This window comes from Oryza sativa, chromosome 9, assembly GCF_034140825.1.
Source record: "Oryza sativa Japonica Group chromosome 9, ASM3414082v1".
In the NCBI taxonomy this organism is placed as follows: domain Eukaryota; kingdom Viridiplantae; phylum Streptophyta; class Magnoliopsida; order Poales; family Poaceae; genus Oryza; species Oryza sativa.
Window position 1 is genome coordinate 27,275,170 of NC_089043.1, and position 19,226 is coordinate 27,294,395.

At 50.9% G+C, this 19,226-nt stretch overlaps 3 protein-coding genes across 3 annotated transcripts; 2 read left to right on the plus strand and 1 right to left on the minus strand.

Annotated features, from left to right (window-relative positions):
- The first annotated feature begins 1,149 nt into the window (after positions 1-1,149).
- On the plus strand, positions 1,150-4,776 carry LOC136351728 (uncharacterized). The gene is made up of 4 exons (XM_066303998.1): positions 1,150-1,779; positions 1,858-2,169; positions 3,369-3,588; positions 3,683-4,776. The coding sequence occupies exons 1-4, from the start codon at positions 1,150-1,152 to the stop codon at positions 4,774-4,776; spliced, it is 2,256 nt and encodes a 751-aa protein (XP_066160095.1).
- A 1,792-nt stretch (positions 4,777-6,568) lies between these two features.
- On the minus strand, positions 6,569-7,195 carry LOC136351729 (uncharacterized). Its single transcript, XM_066303999.1, has one exon. It carries the CDS (start codon positions 7,193-7,195, stop codon positions 6,569-6,571), a length of 627 nt encoding a protein of 208 aa, XP_066160096.1.
- Positions 7,196-17,805: 10,610 nt separating this feature from the next.
- LOC9266123 (ethylene-response factor C3) lies at positions 17,806-19,033 on the plus strand. Its single transcript, XM_015756876.3, has one exon. It carries the CDS (start codon positions 17,886-17,888, stop codon positions 18,600-18,602), a length of 717 nt encoding a protein of 238 aa, XP_015612362.1. The 5' UTR covers positions 17,806-17,885; the 3' UTR covers positions 18,603-19,033.
- The last annotated feature ends 193 nt before the right edge of the window (positions 19,034-19,226 follow it).

Here is a 19,226-nt window from a genome sequence, read left to right on the forward strand (position 1 = left end):
TGCCCGCATGGGGGAAGGGGCCTCCTCATCTGGAGTGCCGCGTTCCTCCTCACGAGGCGGTCCTCCCACCACGCTCACCCCTGGAGGGACTGGTTGTAGGGCCTTCGTTGTGAATCTACGGAATGTCCGGTGGCCCCCGAAGTTTCGCCCCAACCTCACGGAGAAGTATGATGGCAGCATCAATCCCTCCGAGTTCCTCCAGATCTACACCACGATCATCGTGGTGGCAGGGGGCGACGACCGGGTCATGGCGAATTACTTCCCTATGGCCCTTAAGGGTCAGGCGCGCGGCTGGCTGATGACCCAGCCCCCTGACTCCATCCACTCTTGGGAGGACCTGTGCCAGCAGTTCGTCACGAACTTCCAGGGCACATACCCCCGCCAAGGAGAAGAGGTGGACCTGCACGCTGTGCAGCGGAAGGACGACGAGTCCCTCCGCTCGTACATACAGCGCTTCTGACAGGTCCGCAACACTATTCCATGCATTCCGACCCATGCGGTCGTTTATGCGTTTCGGAATGGCGTGTGGCATAACCGTATGCTGGAGAAGATCACCTCCAAGGAGCCCAAGACCACCACCGAGCTCTTCGAGCTAGCGGACAAGGTGGCTCGGAAGGAGGAGGCGTGGGCCTGGAACTCCCCCGGCACCGGCGAGGCGGCTGCGGCTACCCCCGAGTTTGTTCCCCGCTCTAAGCGGCGAGATAAGAGGGGCAAAAGGAAACTGGACCGCTCCGATGACGAGGGCCACGTCCTTGCGGCTGATGGGCCCTCACGGGCCCCGCGCAAGGGAAAGGCTACCGGCGACAAGCCGAGCTCCACTGCTCCATCCGGCGAGGGCCGGTCGGCAGACAAGTGGTGCTCGGTGCACAACACTTATCGGCACAGTCTCGCCGACTGCCGCTCGGTCAAGAATTTGGCCGAGCGGTTCCGAAAAGCCGATGAGGAGAAGCGGCAGTGTCGACGAGAGGGCAAAGCCCCCGCGACCCCAGCTGATGACCGGCGAGGGGAGACCAAGAAGAAGGCCCCCGCCGATGATGGCGATGACAGTGAGGATCTGGAGTTCCAGATACCTCAGGGAGCCGTCACCACGCTCGACCGGGGGGGGGGGGGGGGGCTTGCGCTCACACCTCCTGCCAAGGCTTCAAGGCCATGAGGCGAGAGCTTCTGGCCGCTGTCCCAACCCACGAAGCGGCTCGGAAGGCGCGCTGGTCGGAGGTGAAGCTCACCTTTCACCAGAGCGACCATCCGATAGTGCTCGCTCGAGGAGGGAAGTTGGCCCTCGTGGTCTCCCCGACCATTCACAACGTCAGGATGAAGCGCGTCCTGGTTAACGGGGGGCCCAGCCTGAGCATCATCTCCCCGGCCGCCTTCAACGCGTTCAAGGCCCCGGGGATGAAGCTCCAGCCGTTGCTGCCGATCATCGGCGTGACTTCGGGACACACGTGGCCCCTCGGCCATGTCGAACTCCCGGTAACTGTCGGCGACTCCACCAACTTCCGTATCAAGCGGATTGACTACGATGTGGCGGACCTCAATCTGTCCTACAACGCGGTTCTGAGTAGACCTGTGTTGGTGAAGTTCATGGCCGCCACCCACTACGCCTACCTCCAGATGAAAATGTCGGGCCCTAGTGGCCCCATTACCGTCTTTGGCGATGTCAAAGTCGTCCTCGCCTGCGCGGAGCAGCGCGCCGACAACCTGGCGGTGGCCACGGAGCCACAGGCCCCGGAGGCCTCCGCGTCCCACGCCTCCAAGAAGCTCCTCACCTCGGCTGACGAGGTGCCTGTCTAGGAGATCCCCCCTGGCGATGATCCATCCAAGACCGCCAAAATTGGCGGGACCCTGGACGCCAAATAGGAAAGCGCGCTCGTCTCCTTCCTGCGGGCAAACTCCGACGTCTTCGCATGGAAGCCGTCGGACATGCCCAGGGTCCCCAGGGAGGTGATCGAGCACCGCCTCGCCGTGCGGCCGGATGCGCGACCCGTCCGGCAAAAAGTGCGGCGTCAAGCCCCGGAGCGGCAGGCCTTCATCCGAGAGGAGGTGGCGCGGCTCCTGGAGGCTGGCTTCATCCACGAGGTTATCCATCCGGAGTGGCTGGCGAACCCGGTGGTCGTCCCGAAGACCAACGGCAAGCTCCGGATGTGCATCGACTACACGGACCTCAACAAGGCATGCCCTAAGGATCCCTTCCCTTTACCACGCATAGATCAGATAGTCGACTCCACTGCCAGATGCGACCTTTTGTGTTTTCTAGATGCCTACTCTGGGTATCACCAGATCCGCATGGCTAGGGAAGATGAGGAAAAATCTGCCTTCATTACTCCTGTGGGCACCTTTTGTTATACAACTATGCCTTTTGGGTTAAAGAATGCAGGCCCTACTTTTCAGCGTATGACTCGTATTACTTTGAGTCATCAGATAGGGCAAAATATAGAGGCGTATGTCGATGACCTGGTGGTAAAGACGAGACACCAGGACACGTTGTTGCAGGATTTGACCGAGACTTTCAACAGTCATAGGTTCACACGCGTGAAGCTGAACCCCGACAAGTGTGTGTTCGGTGTGCCGGCGGGCAACTCCTCGGTTTTCTAGTCTCCTCCCGAGGCATAGAAGCTAATCCCGAGAAAATACGCGCGATAGAGAGGATGCGCCCCCCAGCAAGCTTAGGGATGTGCAGTGCATCACTGGATGCATGGCCGCCCTAAGTCGATTTATATCAAGGCTGGGAGAGAGGGCGTTGCCCCTATTCAAGCTCCTCAAGCGCCCCGGGCCGTTTGTGTGGACGGAGGAAGCGGAGCAAGCTCTCAATCAGCTGAAAGCTTACCTTACCTCCCCCCATCTTGGTAGCCCCGGGGCCGGAGGAACCGTTGCTGCTCTACTTTGCCGCGACCCCCCATGCGGTGAGTGCCGCCCTAGTAGTCGAGTGCGACGAGAGCGGACCAGAGGCCCCCTTGACTCGCGATGGCCCTTCGTCCCCCGAAGGCCCGGTGCCCGAAGCCCCCAACCCCCGGGAGGACCCCGAGGCCCCCGTGGGAGGAGGGGAGGCTTTGGCGAGTGGTCCCGAGGCCCATGGTCCTGACATGACTCGAGACCCCCCCCGGGGCCCCTGAGCAAGGGCGCCCAGATCATCTGCCCCTGACAACAAGGACCGGCCCCACCGAAAGGTGCAGCGGCCCATCTACTTTGTCAGCGAGGCACTCCGAGACGCGAAGATCCGATACCCACAGGCCCAGAAAATGCTTTATGCAATCTTAATGGCCTCAAGGAAATTGCACCACTACTTCCAAGCGCATCGGGTTTCCGTAGTGACATCCTACCCTTTCGGCCAAATCTTGCACAACCGAGAGGGTACTGGTCGGGTCGTAAAGTGGGCCATCGAGCTTGCTGAGTTCGACCTGCGTTTCGAACCACGGCATGCGATCAAAAGCCAGGTCCTAGCTGACTTCGTCGTGGAGTGGACCCCAGTGGACAACCCTGTTCCGTCCAACGTTCCCTCCCTTCCCGGAGATGGAGAGGACCCAAACGCCGACATTCGCGTCGGGCACTGGGTTATGCATTTCGACGGCTCCCTCAACCTTCAAGGTGCAGGTGCCGGAGTCACGCTGACTTCGCCAAGCGGGGACGTCCTCATACGTCTTTCGGCTCGACTTCTGAGCCACAAACAATATGGCGGAATACGAAGGACTCCTCGCGGGGTTGAGGGTGGCGGCCGGAATGGGCATCCGCCGTCTCCTAGTCCTAGGCGACTCCCAGTTGGTTGTGAACCAAGTATCCAAAGAGTACCAGTGCACCGACCCACAAATGGACGCATATGTCTGCGAAGTGTGGCTCATGGAACGTCACTTCGATGGACTCGAGCTCCGGCACGTGCCCCGACGTGACAACACAGTCGCTGATGAGTTGTCGCGTGTCGCGTCAGCACGGGCCCCACTCCCCCTGGGGACCTTCGAGGAAAGACTCGCACAGCCGTCGGCGCAACTAAACCCCCCGAGGGACCCCGACACCATGCCCTCCGCCCTGACCCTTGACGACCCGCTGGCCTCGGGGCCCGAGGGGGTCGACCCCGACCCCCCTTGTCAGGTCGTTTGGATGACTGACATCCAGGCGTATCTCGACAAAAATACTCTTCCTGAGGATCGCGCAGAAGCTGAGAAGCTCGCGTGCATCTCCAAGCGGCACATACTCGTAGAAGGGACCCTCTATCGGCGTGCCGCCAATGGGATACTCTTGAAGTGTATTTCTCGGGAGCAAGGCATCGAGCTCATAGCCGACGCACATCAGGGTGAGTGTGGGGCCCATTCGGTCTCACGCACTTTGGTTGATAAAGCCTTCCGACAAGGTTTTTACTGGCCGACTGCGTTGCAAGACGCCCAAGAATGGGTCCGGCGGTGCAAGGCGTGCCAGTTCCACGCCAAGCAAGGCTACCAGCCGGCCCAAGCATTGCATGTCATCCCACTCTCTTGGTCTTTCGCGGTCTGGGGGCTAGACATCCTCGGACCATTCAAAGCGGCTCGAGGCGGGTATCAGCACCTGTACGTCGCCATCGACAAGTTCACCAAGTGGCCCGAAGCTTACCCGGTCGTCAAGATCGACAAGCATTCCGCCCTCAAGTTCATCAGGGGCATCACATCCCGGTTCGGAGCGCCCAACCGTATCATTACAGATAACAGCACCCAGTTCACCAGTGAGCTGTTTGGCAACTATTGCGACGACATGGGCATTAAATTGTGCTTTGCCTTGCCCGCCCACCCCAAGAGCAACGGCCAAGTCGAGTGAGCCAACGTTGAAATCCTCAAAGGCCTCAAGACCAAGACGTACAACGTCCTGAAGAAACACGGGGATTCGTGGCTCGAGGAGTTGCCCGCCGTGTTGTGGGCAAATCGGACCACTCCAAGTCGCGCCACGGGGGAAACACCCTTTTTCCTGGTGTATGGCGCCGAGGCGGTCCTACCTTCAGAGCTTTCCCTGGGATCGCCTCGTGTCGTGCTATACGATGAGGTCAACCAGGATGATCTTCGCCGCGACGACCTCGACTATCTTGAAGAGCGGAGGAGGCGCGCGGCCCTACGTGCGGCGCACTACCAACAAAGCCTGCGGCGCTACCATCAGCGCCACGTCCAGGCCCGGTCACTACAAATTGGCAACCTTGTCCTACACCGCGTGCAGTCGCGTCTGGGGCTAAGCAAGCTCTCGCCAATGTGGGAAGGGCCATACAAAGTGATCGGCGTTCCCCGGCCAGGCTCTGTTCGGCTAACCACGGAAGACGGCACGGAGTTGCCTAACCCCTGGAATATCGAATACCTCCATCGCTTCTATCCATAGCGTCGCGATTTTTTGCTTTCCAGGAGCTCGGGCCAACCCCCGCACAACCCCTCGGCTTGTGCGGGCTTGGCCAGGGGCTACCACTGTGCATTACTTTGTATCTTTTTCCCTTTCCAAGCAATAAATTTTTTTCCACCTAAAGTGGAGGCCGTTACGCGCCCTTTTTCTCACTCTTTCCTCTGGCTCGTCTCGGTTCAAAGGACGATTCGCGCTTACTCCGAACCCTAAGTGGCGTTGGGCAACCTGAAAACCGCCGAGGCCGGCGCAGCTAACCATGTCGTCCTACTCCTCGCCGCCGACGTCGTCACCACCGTCTCCGCTCCCGCTCTCCTCGTCCGAGGCAAGCCCGAAGGTGAACCGAGGGGCCGACCCCTCAAAGTTAGAGACGATCGCGTCAGCCGCCTCCCGGACTTGCTCCCGAGCCTTTGCCTTGCTCCCCGGGGGGAAATCGTCGAGTGCGCGCATTGGACAAAATCGGGGTCGCGGGATTGGTGGTCGCGAGGACCAATTCCACCGCGGCCCGCACCAAGGAAGCCGACGACGATTTCACGGTCTCGCCGACCTCCTCCTTTAGCCTCTCCAGATCTGCCGCCAGCCCGTCCAGCCGGAGCATGAGTGCCAGCTGTGTGGGCGGGAGCTTACTATCCCGGCGTACGGAGATGCCAACTCGGTGCCCCGCGCGCTCCAGCCGATCGACGACATCGGAGAGCTGCCCGGGTCCGATCTCGTTGGTAAGGCGGAGGGCCGCGATCTCCCCAACCTGGTCTTGCACCATGCGCTCTAGGTCGGCAAGAGTGCTCTGAGCCGCGGTAAGCTGGCTCACCAACTCCACGCCGCCGGGCTGCCCGCCCGCCGCCAGGTCCTTCTCCCGGGCCTCCAGCTCAGAAGCCCTCGCCGCCATCGCCGCACGCTCGGCACGAGCACTCTCCAGATGCCGAGCCTCGCGCCCGGCGACGGCCTCCTCGCGTTTCGCGAGTTGCTCACCCAGCCGACGCTCCGCCACCTCACGGCGGTTCACCTCGGCTTCGCGCTCGGCGAGTGCGGCGTCCCATTCCCGGCACGCCTCTTCCTGGAGCCGTAGCTCCTCTGCGCGACGGCTGCCGAAGCTTTCGCGCGGCGACGGTGGTCCGGTCACGCTCGGCTGCGGCCTCCTCACGAAGGCGAAGGGAGGCCTCCGCCTCCGCTGCCGTTCTCTCGTGAGTGGCCAAGGTGGACTCCCGCTGATCTAGCAGACGTGCTTGCTCCTCTAGCGCCTGAGCCCGCCCCTCCAGCTCCTGGGCTCGCTGCGCCTGCTCCTGGCTGCGCGCGTCCTGCTCGCGCTGGTTCCGGTAGAAGACCTCGATTGCCGACGAATCGTGGCCTCAAACTCCTGCGCGGAGCAAGCGGTCTCATCTAAGGCCTTGCGTTCGGCCTCGAGCGCCGCCGTCCGAGCCCGCAGCGAGGCGTCAGCCTCCGATGCCCGCCGCTCTTGGGCGGCAGCCGCATCGAGAACACCGCGGGCGTCCTTAACCCTCTTCGCCAGGTCCTCGGCATGGGCCTCATACTGTAAGCGGATGTCGCCCAGCGCTTCATCCAGGACGCTTGAGGCAATCAGTGCTGCCTGCCGCTCTTCCTCCGTCTCCCGCATAACAGAGTCCAGCGTCTCCTCACGCACCTGGATTTCAACCAGTTGGGCTTGGCGCATTTTGTGTCCCACCTTCACCATGTCGTCCACGGCGCGGCGCCCCTCGTCAACCCGCGCGCGGTGCGCAGCGAGCTGTGCCCACTCTGCCTCCAAGGCTGCCCGCTCTTCCGCCAGGGCTTGAACTTGGGCGTTGAGCCCCTCCCGGACGGTGGAATCGGCGGTGGTGAGCACCTGTAGGAGCGGCTCCATACTTGTTGGAGTCGGAGAAGAAAAAGTTGCGGTCCGCCCCCGGGACGACAGAGTGCAGCTGGATCCCCCGCGAGACTGGTGGCTGTTCTCAGCCCCCTCCTGCGCGGCCAGCCCCGAGGGCGCCCCAAGTGCAAGGGGGAGCGGCTGTTCCTCTCGCCCCCCGCTTCGGGCCCTCGGGCAGATTCGGCCTTGGCCTTAGGCTCGGGCCCGCCCCCAGTTTCGGCCTCGGCCTCGGGCTCAGGGCCGCCTCCGGCCTCGGCTTCCGGGCCGCGACCCCCTTGGCCCCCGCTCCCGGGTGGCGCTCCGCGTGGGTCCGAGCCTCGGAGTCGGCCCCGGGAGAGACGCCGCCGCCACTATCGCTCGTGGTGGGTCGAGTCCCGGCTGTGGTGAACCCAGGGCTAGACCCGGTGTGCGGCCCGTGGGCCCCGCCGGGAGGCTGTGAAGGCCCTGCAGCCTTGGATCGGCCAAGCACGGGCCGCTCCGGTCGCTCAGACTTTGTCCCCTTCAAAGGGTCGGACCCCGAGACCCCCGGGAAGGGATCTCGCTACAGAAGAACCCTGATCGCGTTAACAAGGAAAAAGAAGAGGAAGGAACGAGAGACCGAGATGAGCAAAAAGCACCGAAGCGGGTGCCGGCAGTCGTACCTGCGGGGAGGGTGGTTGAAAGTCCACTTCGGGGGCTCAATGAAGCTCCCCCGACACGGCTCTGTTTGACCTATCTTCCGGAGCTGCTTCTTCTACCGTCCAACTTCAGGCGCGGCGAGGTGCTTGTGGCCCGCCGGCGGTCGGTCCGCCACGCGCTCGGCGCCCCCTCCGCGCGGGGGAGAGGGCGGTCGAGATTCGGACATTTTCCGCTTCCCTTTCGGGTCGCTGGCCAAGTCGACCCCGGGCCCGCGGCTTGTGCCGGGTGCCCTGGAGCTGCCACCCCCGGGGGGGCCGCTGGTCCGACTCCCGCTTGCGGTCGTGCCGCTGCTACCCACGCCGACAGCGCCACCACCGGCGCCGCCCCGGCGGGACCGATCCCTGCCGGCGCCGACGGCCGACATCACAGCCAGGATACTCTCCCGGTCGTCGTCGCTGCAGAGGGGAAGGATCCCATCTGGAATCAACGTTTGCTTGGCGGTGTCCAGACCCAGCACCTGCCGAATCATCGTCTTCGCGTCCTCCTCGCCCCAATCCCAGCTCTCGCCCACATGCGTGCGCATGGGATCGTTGGGTCCAGTGTACTCCCACGCGCCACGGGATCGATCTTGGAGAGGCGCGATACGGCGGCGGAAGTAGTCGCCAAAGATCATCGCCCCTGTGAGGCCCAGGCTTCGTAGGCCCCTAAGGTGATCCCGCACTACGTCGTACTCCTCGCCCAGCTCCGAAACCGCCAGCCATGCGGCGGATCATTCGGGATGGCCGGTGGGGAGCCGAAGTCGCGGGTGGTCCGACAGCGCGGTGTAGAACCAATCCTTCTTCTAGTCCTCCTATTTCTTGCGGAGACGACTCTCGATGTATTGCCCCGCCGTGCCTGGCCGGGGCTGGAAGTAGCATCCCCCCACCCCCGCACCTTGCAGCAGCTGTGGGACGAAGAAAGACTAGAACAGCCGCATCGTCGGCCGCACCCCGACGAACATCTCGCACAGATGTGCGAAGATGGCCAGCGTCATCACGGCGTTGGGTGCGAGATGCAAGGCATGGATTTCGTAGAAATCCAAAACCTCGTGGAGGAATCCGGAGAATGGCGGGATCAACCCCGCCATGGCAAAGGATAGGAGGTGCACAGATCGCTCCGGGTACTGCGGCCGCGGCTGCGACTCCCCCGCCCTCACGGCGGCGCCTTCCAGCATGATCTTGCGAGGGAGACTAAGGTGCCTATCCGCCGTAATGCGTGATGCCGGAAGCACAGCGTCGCCAGCATCTTGGGCCATGATGACTAGCGGAGAAACGACGAGGGGCTTGGCGTGCGGAGTAGCGTGGAGTGGCGAGAATGTAAGGGCTTAGGGAGCGAGTGTGCGGGTGAGCAGTTGGCAAAAGGAAGGAGGCAAAGTCCCCGCCTCCGTATCCTTTTATCCTTGCCTCGCCCACGCTCGCCTCCTCGTTTCATGCCCTCACGGTTGCCCCCACGATTCTCGCGCCTGCAGTTGCCACATCGTTTCCCGCGACAACTCATCACTACGCCCACTGAATCTGCGCCCCGTATTTAGTGCGCCTGTCAGCAGCACACTCGGCGTAGGGCGTGCGACGTTCACGGGCGCAATCTGGGCGAATCGCCACCAGTACTGCCGCATGCGTGGCGGGCGAGGGAGTCGAGGTGTGGTCCAACCGACCCTCTGATTTTCGCGCCTTAAGCACCCCGTCATCAGCGCGGTTAGTGGCGGTCAAATCGCCGTTGTTGTTGATACGCCAACCTGGCCACTCGGCGGCATCCGCTTAGATTCCCCGCCGGGGCCACAACCCCAGCTTGGGAAGTCGTGAGGCGCCACGTCAGACCGACCTCAGGAGGCCAACGTCCGATGTGGTGCCAGGGGCTACTGTCGGAGATATGGGCCCGGGGGCATGCGAGGTGAGGGGAATCTACCTTCCCATCCTGCCACATGTCCCTACAGCCTGGTCCTACCCCCGCATTCCACGAATCGTAGGAGCGACCGGGGGAGGCCTCGGGGTGCCACGTCATGCCCCTCGGGCCCTTGCACCGCTTTGCCCCGGGGCCCTCGCCCAGCCGCCATTTGGCGAGGGGAGCAAGCGAGGAGGGGGCCCAGGCTGAACCTCCTTTAATGCGCGCAGCGCCCCAACTGCCCCCTGTCGCATTTAATGCAGTGGGGCAAACGTGCGGCGAGCCCGACTGGCGCGCGATGGTCAAGAATGACCGAGCTGTGACCGGCCTGACGCCGGTCACGTCTGACTGGACGGACAACCGTGCTCCCATGTCTGCTTCCAGCGGAGTGGAAGTAGGTATGACCCGTCCCATCGGAGGGTCATTCGGAGGGCGGCCACCACAAGTCTTCACCCATTACTGAGGGATTGACAGGGCTGTCCTTTGTGTCAGGCGAGGGACGGCGCTGGGCCCCGCTCAAGGACAAGCTGTGGTTTAGCTTCCAGGCGAAGGCACGGGTCGAGTTCCGGTCAAGGTAGGGCGGGTCCCCACCCGAGAGAAGAGTAGGTAGAGGCGGTGCATGTGGTATCCCCTTGAGGTATAAAAGGAGGACTTTGCCCACCGAGAAAGGGGACGACTCTCTGAAAACCTGAACTCGAGGAGGAGGGAAGTAAGAGCGTTCTCCGGAGTTTAGGAACCCTTGTAACTCTCAGTCTAATTCCCATACACAGGAGTAGAGTATTACGCTTCATAGCGGCCCGAATCTGTATAATTTCATTGTGTGCGAGCTAGCTAGGAGCCTTGGGGACGAATACGCGATTTCCAGAGGCGAGCTTTTTCCCCCGGCCGAACTCATGAAAGGGGGGTCTCACGATCTCCCGCTAGAGAGGATCACTCCTCGACAAAACTAATTTAGTATTATAAATAATACTATATTTGTCTACAAACTTAGTCAAACTTAAAACAATTTGACTTTGATCAAACTCAAAATGTCTTATAACCTGAAACGGAGGGAGTAGATGATTGCAGAACTCCAGTAGTGAAGCACTCCGTCTGTCCAAAAAAGTACTCAACGTAGAAGGGGTAATAAAGGTTAGTTCAGATTCACTTTAGTAGGGGTCACATTTCCTCTTAGTTAAGTTTTTTTTTTTTTGACGGAGGAAGTATATGCATGAGAATAAGCGAGCTACTAGCTATGCAGTATGGTTGCTGGTTGATCCCCCAGGTCTGCATATGTATTATATATATTATACTACATTTGTGGGAGATTAGTAGATAAATTAATTGATGATTGGAATAAATAGGTAAGCTCATTATCGATCGGCATGATCAAATAATCTTGCGACAGAAGCCCACTGCTTATGGGCCGCACTTGGGCTTAGCCTCCAAAGACGATTATTCCCGGCCCAAAGTAGCTACTAGTGTCGTCTCTGCTTAGCAAAGCTTATTGCTATATGCACATATATAGTATCATGGAGTATATATAAATCTTGTTGAATTAATCGTGGAGTGGTACTTGTTTTTTTTACATATATACAATATTTTTAAATGGCACGATATATTTTTGATCATGACTCGCCATCTCCGCACCAACAACTGCTAGTATATACTTGTAGTATATTGTCCCATAAAAGTTCTCTATCTTTGAATGCCGCTAGGTGATGACTCCACCATCACATCAATAGTATATTCCAAAATCTTGATACGTAGGGACTGTTTAGTTCGCGAAAAGAAAATTTTTGGGTGTCACATCGGATGTTTGAACGGATGTCAAGGGCTTTTCGGACACGAATGAGAAAAATAATTTCATAACTCGTCTGGAAATCGCGAGATGAATCTTTTAAGCCTAATTAATCCGTCATTAGCATATGTGGGTTACTGTAGCACCTATGGCTAATCATGGATTAATTAGGCTCAAAAGATTCGTCTCGCGATTTTTTCCCTAATTGTGCAATTAGTTTTTTTTCATTCAAGTTTCATGCATGTGCTCAAAAATTCAATATGATGTTTTTTTGGAAAAAATATCTAGGGAACTAAACAGGGCCGTAACTACTCCTTTTTACTACTGATTAACAATAGAGGAGGGTTCCTATTAATTTGTTCCGAGTAATGGGTGTTTTATGTTGTAGTTGTTTGGTGTGGCTAGTGTTTTCGATTTTCCTGATTATACAGTTTTCTAGTGATTTTATGCGTACGTACGGTTCATTTAAAAAACGATAGGAGAGTGAGCGCCGATATAACGATCGAGTTGAGGGAGATAAAGATGGTGACAGTGATATATCGATCGCGACATGCCTATATACTATTATATATCACTTCCTCCATTTCGTATTATAAGGTTTTATATCATTATGCGCGCGCACATATCTATATATATATATATACATACACACATATAGATATACATATATATACATACACACATATATATATACATATATACGTATATACATATACATATATATACATATATATATATACATACATATGTACATATGTACGTATGTACGTACACACACACATATATATATATATATATATATGAATCTAGATTAACATATATATATATATGAATATAAGTAATGCTAAAAAGGCGTATAATCTAAAATGGATATAGTAAGTTTTTTTAAAATGCATGACACCGTTTACTTTCCGTACTATGTTGGACCATTTGTCTTATTCAAAAGAATTAATATAAATATATATAAAAAGTGTAAGTTAAAGCTTATATTTTATTTGATGATAAAACAAGTCACAATAAAATAAATAATATTTGTATATTTTTTTTAAAAAAAGTAAAATAAATGATCAAATATTATGTGAAAAGATAAAGTCGTTATATATTTTGAAATGAAAAAAAGTACTAGTACATCATTTTCCTAATAATAATTATGCATCCTCAGCTCGGCTCTCGCTCATTATTGTTAGATAGCTGAGCTTCCGGCTGCCGGCTATATAGTTACGTAGCATCCCCGAAATTTCAAGCAAGCTGCTTAGTATCTACATGTACGTACTCGATCGATCTAGCTACGTACCTGAGTGTATATATGCTTGCTAGCTACTCGTAAGTACTCCGTAATTAATTATCTGTGTATGAGGCGCCGGGCGGGCGTTCGATATATGGACCTGGACACAAAAACGTCCATGTCCATCCCCATCGATCTCCTGATCGATCGAGTGCCGCCGCCATGGCCATGGTTGTGAATTAAGGAAGCTTCCGCTCCGCTTGCTCCTCCTTTCCGATCCCATCCCCTTTCCCATCCACCAGCCGGCCGGGACCCATTCATTTGCATGCATATATTGTCTCACTTCAGCCTAAAATATATAATATGCACTTATATTAATTAATAAATTGCATTAATTTCTACATCGCAAATTAATTACATTGGAGTATATATATATATATATATATATATATGCTCCTACTACATCCCCAGTTTTCCAATTAAATATTCCACAGTCACACCAGACTTAACCGTCTGTACCTACCTTGCTAATCGATTGATATATATGGCCCTAAAATACAACGTCGAATCTTTTCTGTAATACTATGTGTACAAAAATCCACCAATGCTGTCATATTATAAAGATCTTTTTTTAAAAAAAAACTAATTTACACACATCGTTTTCATACATCAAATTAAATATTTTAATCTTAGAAAAATCTAGATGATTGAAAATATAAGCATGCTTAAAATTAAGTTCTTTTAGGACAATATTTTTCTAGTACTAAGTAGAGGAGAAGAAAATCTCACTCATTGGTCCACTGTTTTTGTACTATCTGCTTAAGAAATTACATTAATTTCTTTATCACAAATTTTATCTTATATATATGCTCCTACCATATAGAAGTACTATATAATCAACCACTTCACCATTTTTCCAATTAAATATTCCACACTCACACCATACTCCCTCGTGTCCAGATTTATTATCCTATGTGGTGTCAAATCCTCACCTAAATTGGTTTTTTAAGGGCCCTTTTGATTTAGAGAAAATATAGGAATTTTGGAGAATTCTAATCCTATAGAAAATTTTCCTATGAAGCTCTTTAAAACAAAGGATTGAATCATATTCTATCCTTTAAAATTTCTATGGAATGGACAATCCTATAGAGATTTTGGAGAAAATTTAGCAATAGCTCCAACCTCTTGGAAACTTTTCTTTGAGTTGATCTATCTCTCTCATCCGATTCCTGTGTTTTTTCTGCAGTTCAATCAAAGGGTCATTGCTGTGTTTTTCCTACGTTTTGCAGTATTATGTTTTGCCCTTAGGATGGATGGAGTCTCTTAACAGTATCTACCTACACACTCCATCCTAGAATAAGTTTATTTTTAGCTCTTTATATTTATGCTAAAATAAGTTAATTTTTAGTAATTATTACATTAGAGTTTGTGAAAACATGGTACGAATGTAGGGAGTAGATAAATAGAAAATAATTTTAGTGATATTTGATAAAAAAAAAGAGGTATTTTAGCTTTTTTTTTTACTTTGTATTGGTACGTGTAAGGTGAGTGAAAAGTAAATCTATTTTAAAACAGATAGAGTAGCTAATAAGTGAATCCAGGTAAACCTAGCTAAACAGCTAAACATGTGTATATGTGTGTGTCTATGTCAACGTTACTTTCAAGCACAACATCGACGTCGACAGCAGAGAATTAGAAGAAATTTTGAAACACACTGACACATGGATAACTGCATATTTAGATTTCAATTCACAGTTTCAAAATTGTTTATATACCATCAAAAGTTCACAATTTTGGTTTTATAACACCGAAAGTTACCGGTTCACTTTAATAGCACCCAAAGTTCACCATGTTCCCATTTTTAGCACTTCCGTCAATTTTTCCGTCCGTCTTGATCGTTATTGATCCAGCCACATACACGATATGACATTTCTACCCCTCATTGACATGCATTATACTTGTACTTGTGAGGGGTAGAAACGTCATATCGTGTGTGGCTGGATCAATAACGATCAAGACGGACGGAAAACGATCGAGAATTGTCGGAAGTGTTAAAAATAGAAACATGGTGAACTTTGGGTGCTATTAAAGTGAACCGGTAACTTTCGGTACTATAAAACCAAAAACGTGAACTTTCGATGCTATATAACCAAAAACGTGAACTTTCGGTACTATAAAACCAAAAACGTGAACTTTCGATGCTATATAACCAATTTTGCCATAATATAAACTTGTAAATTTTTTTTCTTTTATCTCTTATAATGTCCGTTGCAACGCACGAAATTTTAGCTAGTATTGTCAACCTCGATACCCCAACCCATCAATATATATGTTGTAAAACAATCTTCTAACCTTTGCTAGCCTGGACTTTCAACCTCAATGCTTGCACCAACCAATCTATTGTCAAATGGCCTTACTAACTAAGATTGTTTGACCCTAAACCAAGCTAGCCTACCTTTTCAACCTTGATACTTGGCGCTGCCCTCGCTCCCCATAGCTTTGGCCACACCTACCTTACTTTCGTTGTAAAGGTGTGGCCCTCCACTGTAGTTGGATAGTTGAGCTATAGGAATGCTTTCTTGGTCGTTCCTCCTCGTAGTACAATTTATCCAATCTTTTCTCAACCCATGGATATCATTTACAGTATGTTATACTCTAACTCATAATTAAATCAATGGTTTAGACCGCTTCAATGAGTGTTGATAATACTAGTGGTGGAATATTACCGGTAGAGACCGCCGTAAAAGTACTCTACCCTAGAAAAAGCATTTACCAAAATAACGGGAAAACAATCTTTTTCAATAAAATTAAGGGCGTCATGCACGCATTGGAAGTTGAAACTCAACTTCAAAATTTTATAGGCCCAAGCTGAATTTCAATTTCAAAAGTCAATACCACAATACATAGAGGACCTTTTTCAAGTAACTGAACGGTGGCTTGAATGGAATCCTACATATCTATAAAGTTTATCTCCACTAATAAGTGTAGTTATAATGTTATTTCTCTCTTCTCTCATTAAACTACGTCATCTGAATTGTTGCTTACCCTTGGTGAGTGATATATGGTCCAAGTTATCTTCCTTTTTTTATCTTCTCTTATAAAGTCATGCTATCACCTTAGTTTTGTCATTGGATAATTAATCTATATTACATTTTTTTTCTTTTCCATTTCTCATTGAGTGATGTTGCCTTAATTTTGTTTTTGAACGATAAATACATATATGATTTAAATTGTTATAAACCATATCATCATCCTAATTGAGCGTTTTCTTCTGACTTATACGAGAATGAGAGCAAGATAATATATTATAGACGTTATATTAGTAGCAAGCATATATATATATATATATATATATATATATATATATATATATATATATATATATATATATATATATATATATATATATATATATATATATATATATATATATATATATATATATATATATATATATATATATATATATATATATATATATATATATATATATATATATATATATATATATATATATATATATATATATATATATATATATATATATATATATATATATATATATATATATATATATATATATTGATGACAATTAATTAAGGATTAATTAATACTATTCGATATCACAAGGATTATGTACCCGGCTGTGCATAGGCGCGCGGGAAGCAGCATTCCTCGATCCTTCCTCCTGTGAATTGATTTAACTAGAAGTTTATCTAGTTATTATTATCAATATATATTAACTGCATTTGTAGGTACATGAACAATGAATTGATATCGTGCAGGGACAGTCGAGACAGACTTGGTCATATATGGATATCGCGCAGGAGGTTGTATTTAGGAGTAGCGGTAGCAGGCATCATCAGTGATGCATGCATTGCACCTGCCTCCTCTCATCCTGAGGTTAACTAACTTTTGTTTCTCCTGCTGCCTTCCTGGAAGCAACATATAAAGTCACATATTTTTTGGATCAGCTACTACTTTATGTGTGAACATATATAAACACAATTATCCCTCTCCTTTCTTTAAGAAATTAATTAATATAGAAGCTGGATTATTCAGACATATCGGTTGCGCAATGCACATTAATTTTTTTTTTTTTTTCAAATAAATAGCTAGGAGTATATATGTACGATATGTATATACGCTAATATGATTGTTTGTTGTGGTAATTAAAAGCTAGATATGCTCTCTCCGTTTTAAAATATAGCAATCTAGAATCGGATGATAGTATACTAACTACAAATTTGAATAGGGGTTTAATTAGATTCGTAGTTTTAGAATACGTCCAATCCAATTCTAAATTGTTATATCCCAAGATTGAGGGAGTATTAATTAGCAAAGATGAACCATTGCTAATAATGGACATCCTCCCTCCCCTATTGGATAATTATTATAAGAGATTGAAGGGTCCAAAATTTATAGGTAATGATACAAGTAATGATGTTTATTGACCCCCTGAACCTTGAATCTATTTTAGGAAATACAGAAGTTATCATAGGGCTTGTTGTTTTGAAAATAATGGAAGATTGCAATATAGTTTTTTTGGGTTTTCAAACGGTATGGTATTGTAAAAAGCTTTTTTATGTACGAAACTATTTTTAAATCTATTTGTTTTACTTTATTACCGAAAATAATTTGTATCCTGAAAATCATTGATGAGAAAAAGAAACCATCACTGACTACTCCAGAGAAGAAGAAGTTTGAGGTGGGTGCAGAGGATGAAGGACGTAAGGGTGGATTGTCGTATGTCGCCGCCCTACGTCAGCGAAGAGTGGGGTGGGTCCCACACTCACGTGCCCCTGGCTTCCTTCCTTCCTTCCTTCCATGCTTGCTTGCCTGCCTTATCTGCGTCTTGAATTGCATCCATCCCCTCCCAACCCCAAGGCCTCTAGTACTGCCTCTGCCTGGATGGCTGGAGGTGGGTCCCACCGTAGACTAGTCAATCCATCCATCCATCCGCCCACAGTAGAAGTGAGTACTAGCATTGTTTATTATTTATTTTTGGAAAGATAGCATCGCGCCGCGCCTATAAAAAGCGCGCGATGCCACATGACCGCATTCAAAGTTTCGGCTCCTCTGTTTCCTTTCCTACTACAGTAGAGTAGCTCCATTTCCATTTGAGTTTTGATTTTTGAGGATATATGATGCAGCCACCGTACACGTACAGCAACAGCTACCACCATATCCATAGCAGCTTGCCGCCGGAGATGAGCGACCGCGACGTCGACATGCACATCCTCACCGCTCTCATGGCCGACATGGCCGATTCGTCATCCTCCTCCTCCTCCTCCTCATCATCATCATCATCCGACGACTCCGACATGCGAGCATCAGCAGCAGCAGCTGAGCCTGAGCACCGGAGGAGCCCTGCACCGCCGCCGCCACCGAGGCAGCAGCAGTTGATCGGGGTGCGGAAGCGTCCATGGGGCAAGTTCGCCGCCGAGATCCGCGACTCCACCCGCAAGGGTGCTCGCGTGTGGCTGGGCACCTTCGACAGCCCAGAGGCCGCCGCCATGGCCTACGACCAGGCCGCCTTCTCCGTCCGGGGCGCCTCCGCCGTCCTCAACTTCCCCCTCCACCGCGTCCAGGAGTCGCTCCAGGCACTCGCCCTCGGCGCCGCCGGAGGATCGCCGGTACTCGCCCTCAAGCGCCGCCACTCCATCCGCAAGCGCCGCAAGCCTACCAAGCACATGCTGCTCATGCAACAACAACAACAAGAGCCGACGGTGGTGGAGCTGGAGGACCTCGGTGCCGACTACCTGGAGGAGCTCCTCCGCCTATCCGAGTCCTCCTCCTCCTCCTCTTCTTCCTCCATCTCCAACTTCACCACTACACCAAATCGTCATTGCCAATCCTAGCTACTCACGATCGATCAACTTGTCTTCTTGTTGTTGTTGTTGTTGTTTACTCGCGCGATCGATCTAGCTTCTCATGTTCAGTAATCAGTAGAGGATTATATATATGTTTTTTCTTACCATTAGATAGAGGAGTAGATAGATGGATGGGCAGACAAAATCAAGCTCCACGCCATGCATATATACTCTTATATATATATATATATATATTTAAATATATATATATATATATCCATCCATCACTTGGAGATCCATCAAGCATATCGATACCAGTGCATGGATGGTTGTTTAATTTTTGTTCAAATTAAGGTTTTCAGATATCTAATACCCGCCCCCATGCATGGAACCAACAAGTTGTATATATGCTTGCTTTATATATATTGCCACTGATTAGTGATTAATCTCAGTGGTCGGAGGCAGATTCTTATGTCTTACTACATACGTTTCACTGGACTTATATATATTTATGTTGCGCTAATGCACACGTACGTGAAATTATGTTGGGCTTTTTCTTGCAATTAATCAAACGATCGATCGACCAAAATCGATACTATATACGTACGGCAAGGCAATCACACCGGCGGCCGCAAATTAGCAAAGGCAAAACCTCCAAAGCAAGCTAGGCGG

Coding starts and splice junctions, on each gene's coding strand:
- LOC9266123 (XM_015756876.3), top strand. CDS start 17,886: ATGATGCAGCCACCGTACACGTACAGCAACAGCTACCACCATATCCAT.
- LOC136351728 (XM_066303998.1), top strand. CDS start 1,150: ATGAGGCGAGAGCTTCTGGCCGCTGTCCCAACCCACGAAGCGGCTCGG. Junction 1,780..1,857: donor TCCTCACCTCGGCTGACGAG/GTGCCTGTCTAG, acceptor GACGCCAAATAG/GAAAGCGCGCTCGTCTCCTT. Junction 3,589..3,682: donor CCTCAACCTTCAAGGTGCAG/GTGCCGGAGTCA, acceptor CGGAATACGAAG/GACTCCTCGCGGGGTTGAGG.
- LOC136351729 (XM_066303999.1), bottom strand. CDS start 7,195: ATGGAGCCGCTCCTACAGGTGCTCACCACCGCCGATTCCACCGTCCGG.